The 12,255-nt window shown below is 36.9% G+C and overlaps 1 protein-coding gene across 5 annotated transcripts in view; it reads left to right on the top strand.

Annotated features, from left to right (window-relative positions):
* The window catches only part of ZNF407 (zinc finger protein 407), a 208,456-nt gene that overhangs the window by 171,837 nt on the left and 24,364 nt on the right, over nucleotides 1–12,255 (top strand). For 2 of the 5 annotated variants that reach the window (XM_046671437.1, XM_046671438.1), the window contains one exon: nucleotides 11,075–12,255. This exon is cut by the window's right edge and continues 296 nt beyond it. The exons of the other annotated variants lie outside the window; for them this stretch is intronic. In XM_046671437.1, the coding sequence (XP_046527393.1) occupies nucleotides 11,075–11,180 (106 nt within the window). In that variant the 3' untranslated portion in view covers nucleotides 11,181–12,255. The remainder of the gene's footprint in view (nucleotides 1–11,074) is intronic. 5 annotated transcript variants of the gene reach the window in all.

The following is a 12,255-nucleotide window of genomic DNA, read 5'->3' as shown; positions in this document are numbered from 1 at the left end:
AAATTAGAGGGATTTATCTCTGCAAATACATTAGAATGAGCTAAAATAAATATAAAGCTAAACTTTGTGTATTTTTTCCTGTATTTTTGTTTTGAGGTTTTAAAATAACATTCTTGAATTCTTACTGTAGAATTAAATATTGCTGATATTATACAAGAAATACATCTTGTGTCATCCCCCAAATAATACTACAGTTGCCATCTCATGAAAAATAACACTACAATTATTATGTCATCAACTGCCAAGTTTTCTTTTTTCTTGGTAGTATATCATAATTAGCTTCATCACATAGACTTAATTATATTAGGTGAACTGAAGTATAGCAGTGTCAGCTACCAGGTGAGCATGGCTACTTCTGAAATCTTTTAAATCTTTAAAATGTGCAGCTCGCTCAGAACTAGTGCAGGCACTCTCACCCTCCTTCAGAGACAGTAGATTTTCAACTTTCCCCAGATCCTCCCAGGTGGTATCTGAAATTCTACAGATCCTCCTGGGAACTTTTGTTTTTTAATACTGTTTTAAAATGTCAACAGTAATGCAATTTGTTCTACAGCTCTATAGCCTAGGGCCTCTTCTGCCATATTTGTAAATGTTTAATTGCCTTTTAAAAAAATATAAAATGCTCTTACCAATATTTTCTGTTTACAAGGAATTTACCTTGGCTTTTCTATTGGAGGCCTATTGTTTGCTTTGGTGTTTTAGTTTGGACATGACTACTGTATCAAAATATTGGGATGTTACATATGCCTACTTTTTACCTTTTGGTTTCTTATACTTTTCTTTGTAGCGTTATATTCAGTTTGAGCCAAATGTATGTGTTGAACATATCCTGAATGCATTATTCTTGGAATCAAAAAATTCTATATTATTTAAATTTATGATTTCGGCCTTTTCAAAGTTATGTTTCATAAGTGTTTAAGAAAGTGGAAACAAAACATTTTTAATTACTTTCTTCTCATTACTTTCACACGCATTATCTCAACCATTCTATGACCTTATTAGCAGTGCATTGTTATTCCAATTTTACAGATTGAGGAATATACAATAATTTATTCAATATCTCATAATAAATGTTAGAATTGTTATTTTCTGACTCTAGTTCCAGTGCTCCTCCTTGTACTATTATGTTATCTCACATTGAGAATCTTTACTTCTAGGTAGTTAGGGTGTTTTATTCACGAAATAAATTTGAATGAAAATAATCTAGATCAGATAATTAGTAAAAAGAAAATATTTCCCTACTATATAACTGGTATATATTTTGAACTCAAATATATTATCCTGCTTTTTATTTAGGAATTTTAAAAATTTCAATGTGTTTGTTCATATTGTTTCATGTTAATGAAAAATTCATTACCTTATATACATATATTTATCCTCTGAGCAGGTAAAAATACTAGATACCTCCTATATATTATGATAGGAGTTTGAAAATCTCAGATGTACTCTTTGGTTTTTCCATTTACCTTTTCCTGTGTGTTCCAGGGAGTCTCTTGCTTGCTTTCACTCATTTCAGTCCCTAATACGTACACATAAAGAGGGGCTAAAAAGAGAGAAGAGAACGATTGCCTGTCTTTCTCCCCTTTGAGATATTGTGAACTTTCTCTCTGACATTGGCAAGATTTTTGTCCTAAAATCAGGAAATGAATCTCAAATGAGAAAGTATAGCCTATCTTCTGGGTTATTACTTCTAAGTAGTCCAAGTTGCAGAGTTTGTCTAAACTAAACGTCTTTGATTGAATTGTTTTCCCTATTAAAAATTCTGTGTTCCAGAATCCTTCTTGTTTATGATACCTGCTTCTAGGGCATTCCCTCTAACTGCGTAGAAACACTGAGTTGGAATGCCAGGAATCAACAGCAATAATTTTCCAAGAGACCGTGCATAGCTGGAGGAGACTTAAGATTTAAGTAGCAAAATCTGGCAGAATAAATGCCAAGGGCTTCTTGCTTCCATCCCTCCTTCCTCCACTCCTTGGAGAGAGAACTGAGACCTTTTAATGGTTTTAGGAAACAAAAAAACTATCAGCATGTTGAACCGTCAGTTTTGGCATAACTGTTCTCTAAATTAAGTTAAACATTTTTTTCATGCCTATTTAGAACATTAATGCCTTGGCTGTAATTTTGCAAGCTTGCTATATTTTAATTTCTCCAGGACAATATAATCAGTTTATTTTTTTATGTTTTGAATTTGATTCTCCCCTCTTATGCATTGTGTATTATAGCAAATAGTAATAGAAGTTAGCTAAATAGACTGTGACAATTAAATTAATAATGCATTTTGTTTGCAAGTATTTAGGCTTTGTGCTTTGATATATGCAAAAATGATAATTTATCACAAATAAATTCATATACTTGCACTATAGTTTGGTCAACCAATAAATTTTGTCAGCCTGACTGTCGTCAGCAACAGAAAACTAAATAATTTCAAATATATATTTTTTGACTCCATGAATAACTGAAGTGATGGCTTGTGTGAGAACATACTTTTTTGTCCCTAAATTTGTATGAACTTATTTTAAGGTAGTGTATCACTGAAATTTTGTACACTTAAATGTAAACAACTAAATATAGCCACATTAAATTTATATTTCAAGCAAACAAACTCCAATTAATTTGCAAGTTCATTCTAAAGTAGTCTTTATCTTAAATAAGTAATTCTCTTTGTAATATAGTAAGCCAAAGTATCTTTATGACTGTGAATTCGCTAATAGTAATCTGGAAAATGAGCTTGTCCACAATTATCACAATTGAAACAGTCATAATAAGTGTATCTTATGTGAAAGCCAGGTGCATATTACAATAGAAGGAGATGGCATTCGTAGTTCAGTTCTTGGAAATCAGCTGGGCTTTGAATGACTGTGTAAATAGGAGGAGGGGACACGCTTCACTCAGACTGTGATCTGATTCATTGCTTTTGTGGTGTCAGGAGCATCATCAGGAGATCTCTGCTCTGGCAGCATCTCAGGAAGGCTGGTGTGCTTCCAAACCACTTTCACCAAGAAGGGATTTTAAATCGGACGTGTACATCAGAGTCTAAGAGTTAAACAGTTTCGGAATCAAAGGAAGCATATCTGTTTTTTCCAAGTTATTAATGAATATCCAGAGCAAAACCTTAGTGTTTTTTCAGTGAAGCAAATTTTGGAGGCGTCTCTGAAGGGTGTAAGTCTCAGATAGTGGGTTATTGTCGACAGAGCTGGGGTGTATTCAGGCCCCTGGGGCAGGCTCAGTGTGCGTCAGGGTTTTGTTTGGGCTGGTGGGTTTCCCTCAGGCCTCCTTCAGGTTACTGAGCCCCGAAATTGTTCTGGCTTCTCGACCCTTTTATCAGACATTGGGGATTTGTGGTTAGCCATCTTTCTTTTAACAGTATCTTGATCTTATTGATAAGTAGAATCTTTCCTCTACATTTTTATACATACCAGATATCACCTAGTCTAATTGTGGGACAGAAATACTGGCAGCTCTGATACTTGGTTCTAATTTGTTGTAAGCCATTAATATATGACGGGACGTTAGGTAAGTCTTTGGGAGTCTATCTCGTCTCCTTCGCCTCTTGTCTCAACAATTTTATGTTAGAATTGTGTGAAAGCGTCATCATTGTTTCCTGTCCTTCAGTTTAGATGCAAGTCTCACTCTTTTTCTTGAAACATGAAAACATCATCCAAAACTCAAACATTCCTGGGAGAAGCATGTATACATCTACACGCACAGTTGTTATTGAAGCTTCGCTAATGATACTTGGAGTTGATTAGAAACTTAGGTTACTTTTTTTTTTTTTTTTGAGGAAGATTAGCCCTGAGCTAACTGCTGCCAATCCTCCTCTTTTTGCTGAGGAAGAAGCCTGGCCGAGAGCTAACATCCATGCCCATCTTCCTCTACTTTATATGTGGGACGCCTACCACAGCATGGCGTGCCAAACAGTGCCATGTCCGCACCTGGGATCCCAGCCGGCGAACCCCGCGCCACCGAAGCAGAACTTGCGCACTTAGCCACTGCACCACCGGGCCAGCCCCTAGAAACTTAGGTTACTTTTAAATGAGAGAATAATACATTTTATAAAAACTCTGAATTGCATATATTTAAGTAGACTCAATTTTTTCCTATTAGAAGAGATTCTATTCATAGTATGAGATTAATTCCTGTTATTATCACTTTATTGTCCATTTTAAAGAAATAACTTGCCTTTGGCTAAGTTGTTATTGCGTGCATTTTCTTTTATTAAAGGATCATAGTTTTCCTCAGTATTTATTCCATGTGAATTTCTGTAAGGTAAAAACTGTTTGCTATTTTACCATTGAAATGGGTGGCTTATTCTCATGGATGCATTGAGATATTTTATTCCGTGTTGCATGTCCCTTGTGTGATCTCCGTGGAGTGTTCTTTATAAAACTTGTTGGTCACTTCATGTTTCCTGGCTTCAGGCTCACTCTCTCCATCAGCCACTGCTTATTGGTCTTTCCTTCTCATTTCTTCCTTTACTAGTTAGCAATCATCTTTTTTTTTTATGAAGGTCCAATTTAGAAAAAATAAAGCTTTTATGGCTCCTCTCTGCTTTAAAAAGTTTTTACACAAGAAATAACTGTTGAGCCAAAATGGAAGAAAAACATGTCAATTCTCCCCATCTCAGAGTGCTTATTTTAATGAGTGGGAGGTTGTTATATTTTAATGATTTAATATTGCTTTTGCATGAGTTCAGGACTCCTTTTTTTCTCTCTGCCCCCATTTCTCCATCTGAAGACAGTATGCAGTATATAAATAATAACCTAGGATTATTTGACATGGTTTTATTGTGAAAAAGTGGGGTTGAATAGACAGATAGCCCTGCTAAATAATTAGCTACATGGGAAGGTAGATGGAAGTCACATCAGTTCATCCAAAGCCAAGGTTATTACTTTTAGAAAATTTCTTTCTATGTTTTATTGATTTAAGCTGACAATTTATTAAAGTACATAAGGAGATAAGCATATATTTTCCACCAAAGTTATCTTGTCAACATCTGGGAAGTATTTCTGAATTAAATGGATAGTTTAGATGTTCTGTGGTTGCTTTATGACAAGTATTTTCTTACTGAAATGGATATTTTCTGAAATTGTCAGTGGTGTAGAATGTCGGGATCTCAGTTCCTCATCTGTTTGCTGAAGTTTCCGACTTCTTTTTGGGGGAAGTGTCTTGACCTAGTTACAGACAGTTCTCATGGTTCATCTCTTGAGGGGATAGACATCTTCTTTTCAAGCTTATAACCTGATTAGGTTCCTTAGTTTCCATGAAGCAATGGCAGTTCTACTTCAATTACATGTTCAAAAGCTATGTGGAATATCTGGAGTCTGTATATTTGTCAGATCACTTACTTTGCTGTCCTGAATACATATTCCCTCCCTTCATTTCTCAATGTGCTTTCAATTAATCCCATCACTAGAGAGCTGCTTTCCTTCACGGCATTGTTTTCTTCTTCCAATGAAATTGACTTTACTGATTTTATATTTAGTTTTTGTGATAATGAAGATATGTCATATATTTCTTGTGACATTCAGGGGGCAGTTTCTCTCTGGTCTTTATTCCAGGAAAAGTTGTGCCTTTCTGACACAACTTGTCATTTTGGTCTTATGTACTAGCAAATCATGTATATAACTGAGTTTTCCTCTTTATGTTTACTGCTGGGAAGCTCAGTGCCAAAATTTCATCCATCTCTAGAAAGCAGGGTGGATTTCATGGAATGCCTTTTATTTACTACTGTTATTTTTAGTTTCATCTTTTTTCCCCTTATGGGAAATTCTCATTTTATGTGTGTGATATTTTTTAACAACCTCACATGAATCAAAGCTCATATAATTCAAGGGAAGTTTTGCAATGGGAATTTTTGCAAAGTAGAGCCAGTGTTTGTCTGGGAGTACTTATGTCTTCAGCCATTTGGTTTTGGTGCAGTGTGTCAAGCAGCATGCAATCCTGTTATGAGACTTTTTAAAAAAATTGTCCTTGCCTTGTTGTATGAAAATTTAGTGCACTTCCTTGTACTGCTTCAGTGGTGCTTTTTATTTCTCAAGATGATCTGTTATTTTGAAGAATGCCTGCTCCTGCAGTGTGCTGAACAGACGTAGTTAGTGTGGTCCCAGTGAGAGAAGGGAGGGGCGCTTGCCTGGTAGACCAGGGTGCATGCCTCCAGCTCTGTCAGAGGTTACCGCTGCTCTCGGTACATCATGGTGATGGCGATAGAATACCATATTTACTGCTGGAAAGAAATTCTCGTGTTAGTAGTAGAGGAATTTTAAGTGTTGGTAATGTATATATGCTGCAGATATATAAGATCGTTTTAAGATTCTTTAAGTTGAGCCAACATTTATTGAGCATTCATCTCTGAGTGTTTTATTCTTGGACATTTAAATAAACATGAATGTTATCTGATTCTTGTTCTTCAGCAGATATTGGTTGTTATACGATTATCCATAATATGGAAAAAGAAAAGCTACACAATGATACAAAAGAAAGTTTTAGGAGAGGGAACAATTAATCTTGCTTACAGGGTATTATGGGGGATGCTAATAAAGGCATCACATTTGTTCATCGATTTCTTCTTCCAATAAACTTTTACTACATCTACTACACTTAGTACTGTGTTCCAAAATTGAGATGGTATGTAGTGTTTGAAGATGATACGACGTCTCTTCTCTTGTGCTTTAGATTTGGAGTTGATGGGCTGGGGGTAAGCCTAAAGAGATAATAATTGCACATAAAGGAAACCAAGAATTTTATTAGGCGGAAAGCTCTGATAAAGATGTAGTAGGCTGCTGTTGCAGAGAGTGTCTGCTGGAGGTGTTACCTTAGGATGGGTGGTCAGGAAAGACCTTTTTGAAGGGCTACACTTTAAGTGAAATGTGAAGTTAGAGCCTTCCCAGCAGAGAGCACATTCAGAGGTCCTCTGGGAAGTGGCTGTGAGCTTGGCATGTCCTGTTGCCGTGTGCCTGCAGTGACCTTGGGCATAGGGTTGGGGGCAAGTAGTATATGATTAAGAACTAAGATCCCCGATGATGCACTGTTTAGGAAATGGTCTTCATTTAGGCACATTATGGAATGGTGAGGAGGAGCCTGGGAAACTGGGTTGGAATCAGGTCGAGAAGAATCTCAAATGCTGTGCCTGCTACCTTTTATTCTGTACATAGGAGGATGCCAGCAAAGTTTATAACTCTTCTGAGGTTGTACATCCCTCAACGTGGATTTCAGGCTCTGGGTCGGGGGAGGGGGAACTGAGGGCAAGGGGATTAGCGTTGTTACAGCAACATGTATTGGTGACCTCCATCTACTTTCCCTGGCCTACTGCCTCATGCCACTTCCAGTTTCCTCCTCCCTAACCCACACTGCAGAACTCGCCTGCAAAGGTGCCACTTAATCATGTTTTATTTTGTTAGGCACATCCTTTCCCAGCTCCACAGCCTGTTTCTTCCTTTCTCTGTTCTTTTGTTCTGCGTATGCCCTGGTACACTCCCCCTACATCTCATCTCCCTGGTTATCAATTCAAATCATTTTCTAATTTCAGGTCTCAGTCTGAGGCCCCTGTCCTCTGGGGACCCTTTCTTGTTTATTCCATCTCTAGCTGGTCTTGTTTTTCATTGTGTTCCTACAGAACATAGGTGAATAAAGGGCAAATAGATGTATTTACCCTCTATCTAAATAAATGAATAAATAAATGTATATATATATATACATATATATATGTATATAGCTAGAAGCTGCTTTATCCTGCCACTTCCATCTCCCAGAAAAAGAAACACAAAAGACTATAATAATACTGCATACTTCACGTCATCTAGTACCAGTTCAATGAGTTATTAGACCAAGGATGTATAGTTTCGTACTGATAATCTTTATTAAAATGACATGTATTTGATTCTATTGCCTTCTCTTTCATTCCTATATAGAAATAAGATAAAACTGAATGCTGGGGAGAGAGTGAGCTATACCTTTTCTAATATGAATGTTCCAGTTACTTTTGCATGTAATAATACATTGTTGTTTAATGTGGCGAATTAATTTTAAGAGATTTTTTGTTTTTGCTACCATTTAGTCTAGTAGTTCATTCACATCTTGGCTATAAGAATGTCAGCTTTTTAACTTTCTTAGAGTCACTGAGGATGTGATCCCAAATACAATCCATCAAATATGTTAAATGTTCAGAATATAGGTGTTTTCCGCTGGCAGGCGTCTAGAATATTTTTGGCTTCTCTTCTTTTATTTCACTTAAATTACTTTTAGAACACTGGGCCTTATACATCTGGACTCCGACTAAAATGTGCCTTCGGCTCTTATCTGTAATTCCCAGTCAGTGCCAGAATTAAAAGAACAAAGGCCTATATGTTCACTGCAGCCTTCAATTATGCTTAATTACCAACTTTTATACAGTTTCATTGTACAGTACTGACTTTTTGTGAGAGGTTCTTTATATTCATGATGTCTTGGTAGTTGCTTATAAAAGTCCAAGATTAAAATTTTTCCTGAGGAATTTTCAGGAAACTTATAAACTTTCTGAAGTAATTTTTGTAAAGTTGGATCAGAGCAATTTGATCATCCATTTTAACAGATGAGAAATAAGGTGTTTACGTTTCCTTGTGCTGCAGAACTCTGATAGGAAAGGTTAAAGGGTGCGTAGGATATTTTCTCAGATATCCCCCCCTCATTTCTTGGTCCTGGGGTCACTTGTATAATCAACTGTGAGCTTAAAACAAGAGCCTTTCCACTAATATTGTGGCACTTTCACCCTTTGTCCTCAGAGGAGAAAATAAGCGACCTTGATGTTCCATGTGAGACCTGTCAATCTTATAGTAATTCTCATGTTCTGCAAAATGACCATCTTTCATTTCAGCGAATCCTTTATTCCCTTTCAAAACAATGATGACTCCGTTTGATACTTACTATGATATTGGTACCTCCTAACATTGAATTATAGGAAATCAACGCTTAGGCTAAAAACTGTTAAATACTGGTAATTTCATACGAGTCAACCTAATTCTATTTAGAACTGTTTCTAACATACGATGTCAATATAGAGATCTGCTTTTCAGAGAAACAGCCATTTCTATTGAGTTTTAGTGTAATCCAGTTCATTCTTGTTTTATGGATAATGATTTCCTAAACAGCATTACATAGTAAGTGTGTTGTAGAAGTTGGGTCAAGGTATAATGAAAAGCTATGTCAGCACATTCTGTCTAGTGTTTCCTTCAGTGTCATACTGCAGGTCATGTCTCCAAGTCTTCTAGGCTGGGGTCAGTGTAGGTTTCTTTTCAAAGCCCAGATTTTGTCTCACTTACTGTGAAAGTCCTTCCCTAGCTTTACATTCTGTATGACCACTTCTTACTACTAAGAAGGCCGATGTACTACCTAGCACATTCTATTTTGTTTTCCTTTTAAAAAAGATGTATGTCCTGTCTTCACACTAGATAATTTCTTGAGGGCGTGGTTGGGCCACTTTCCTTCTCCGTCTCAGCTTTTCAGAGAGTGATTGGCACTCAGTGTATATTGGTAGAGTTAAAATAGTAAAATCGTTGTTGAAATTTTTCCTTTTCAAGATGGACTTTTTCTTAGCTCATCTAATATATGATTTGTAGTCACATTATATAAAAGGTATTGCAAACTTGTAGTTTCATGTAACTGTATATGGTCCTCCCTCTCAATGTAGTCAACCTCAAGTGCATTCTTCCTGGCGTCACTGTGGCTTTCTCACCATCTTACCTGTCATGCTGAGGATGATACCTCTTCTCATTTCTCAGGGTTGTGGTTAAGTGCATATGAATTTATAGTTATGCAAGCACAAAAAATCATGCTACATATATGCACAGCATCTTGCAATTTAAAAAGTGCTTGTTTTTAGATAAAAACATATTAAACAAGTTTTCAGTTGCTAAAGTCTAAATAATATCTGTGCCCCCCTTTTCATGCTAATCTGGTAGAGCAAAGGATTATGGAAAACAGATTCAGCAGGACATGTGTATGAAAGTTTTTAGTTAAATTAGACCCAAATTTTCTTTAAAGTTAATTAAAACAATAATTTCCCCTTTCATTCTCACAGTGCATTGTAGTGTTCAGAATGTCTTTTTCTCATTTCATATTTATAGTTATATAATGTGGATATGCCATATATTTTTGGCAACTAGAGAGTAGCAGACTTCTTGCTGCATATCAGATCTGTTTAAAATTGATAACTTTGCCTAGTTTAAAAAATATGTTGTTTATATGAGAATCATATTTGGAAAATGAAAAAACTTTAACAAAGGAATTAGCCCAATGCTTATTATTTTTGATACTACTGCTCATAGGAATAGCACTGTATGAACATACTTCAAAGCTTCAGGGAATTTTTGAGTTTTCTCTTTTGATTAAACAGAAAAAAAAAAACTTACATAGAACACAACTGTGTAAAAATGATAAAAGCTGAGCTGATCTGTCTGAAGCTGGAAGAGCGTCCCAAAGACCATGTCAATGGTGGGGCATCTTCTCTGCATCTCAGAGAAGCTGTGGGCTCCTCATCAGAGTCAAAAAAAATCTCTTTAGGGGCCGGCTATGTGGCTGAGTGGTTAAGTTTGCGCGCTCTGCTGCGGCGGCCCAGGGTTCGGATCCTGGGCATGGACATGGCACTGCTCGTCAGGCCACATTGAGGCGGCATCCCACATCCCACAACTAGAAGGACCTGCAACTAAGATACACAACTGTGTACAGGGGGCGTTTGGGGAGATAAAGCAGAAAAAAAAAAAAAGATTGGCAACAGTTGTTAGCCCAGGTGCCAATATTTAAGAAAAGAAAAAAAAGGAAAATTGGCAACAGTTGTTAGCCCAGGTGCCAATCTTTAAAAAAAAAAAAATCTCTTTATACATAGAGCTCTTTTACTTGTGCAGTAAACCATTGACTTTTTCAGATTTAGTGTTAGTAATATTGTTGATGCCTGAGTGATGAGACATAATTTCGTTGGAAATTCTGGTTTGAATCAGACATGCTCAGTGGCCATTGAGTCAGAGCTCTTAACTTAGCTGCTGATAGAACCCAGCCTTCAAATCTCAGTACAGCTTTATTTTACTCTGCTCTCTGCTTGTCATAGGTATCTAATGCCTCTGAAGAAGTTGCTAAAAGCAAAACAGTTTAATCAAGTGGATCCAGCTGTTGGAATTGAAGATGAAAATAAACAAAGAATGAAAAAAATCTAAGAATGTAATCTTTCTTAGCTAGAAATACCAGGTTGGGATAAATTAAAATCTGGAATGTGAGGTCTGGTTCTCAAGTTTGGTGGTAAATTCACAGATGTTCATTATATTATTGAATGAATAAATAAAAAAAGATAGGGTCACAAAGGGACCAACGATAACCAAAGATTATTTCTGGCCCAGTTTTGTCCCTTGAGGACTATGTGGTTTTGTGCCTTGAGGTCTCTGATTTCCCGCATTCAGATGACCCATGTCATATACTTGATGTGAAACAAAGAAAAGGTGGTTTTTAAAGCTGTTACTTAGTCCTCTGTCTAGTACAAAAAGTACACCCTTCAGTGAAGGGAACAACTTTATTGAATGCTGAAGAGATGGCTCTCTTATTGGTAATATTATGAATGGAAAACGTCCAACTTCCAACAAAAATGTCATTTGTTAGAAAATCATTGGTTCTTGAAAACTATCTGAAATAACAGTGGTGAACTGTTAGTGTATATGGCTGTTTAACTCACTTTTATTATGAGAAAAGTTTGATTTGGAAATTTTAGGAGGTGTTTTTTTTTTTTTTGCCTAATGTAAAGTTGACAGTGGAGGGAGCCTCAGTTGACCATGCCCTAGAGAAGTATTTTCATCAGAGTGAAGAGGTTCTTGGAGGAGTAGAGTTATGAAGCTGACACCTGTTCCTCACAGATGGAGAAGATGCCTTTACAGATAGATGTGTTTCGGGAAGAAACACTCACTCCAGGGTTTCGGGCAGCTGATGACTGACCTCAGCTGTTAGGAGTCCTGCTCAGGCTCCAGGAGTGTCTGAGACAGAAGTCTGGATGAGCTCTATCCTAGGAATGGAGATGTTTTCATCCAAAGATGAAAGTTGTGACTTTCAAACAGAAGTATCTTTCTGGGGGCTGGCCCCACGGCTAAGTGGTTAAATTTGCACACTCAGCATCGGTGGCCGGGGGTTCAGCAGTATGGATCCTGGGCCGCAGATCTGCACACCACTCATGAGGCTGTGCTGGAGCAGCATCCCACACAGAAGAACAAGAAGGACTTACAACTAGGATGTACAACTGGGGCTTTG

Source organism: Equus quagga, chromosome 9 (assembly GCF_021613505.1).
Source record: "Equus quagga isolate Etosha38 chromosome 9, UCLA_HA_Equagga_1.0, whole genome shotgun sequence".
NCBI lineage: Eukaryota > Metazoa > Chordata > Mammalia > Perissodactyla > Equidae > Equus > Equus quagga.
This window is presented reverse-complemented; position numbering and strand designations above follow the sequence as displayed.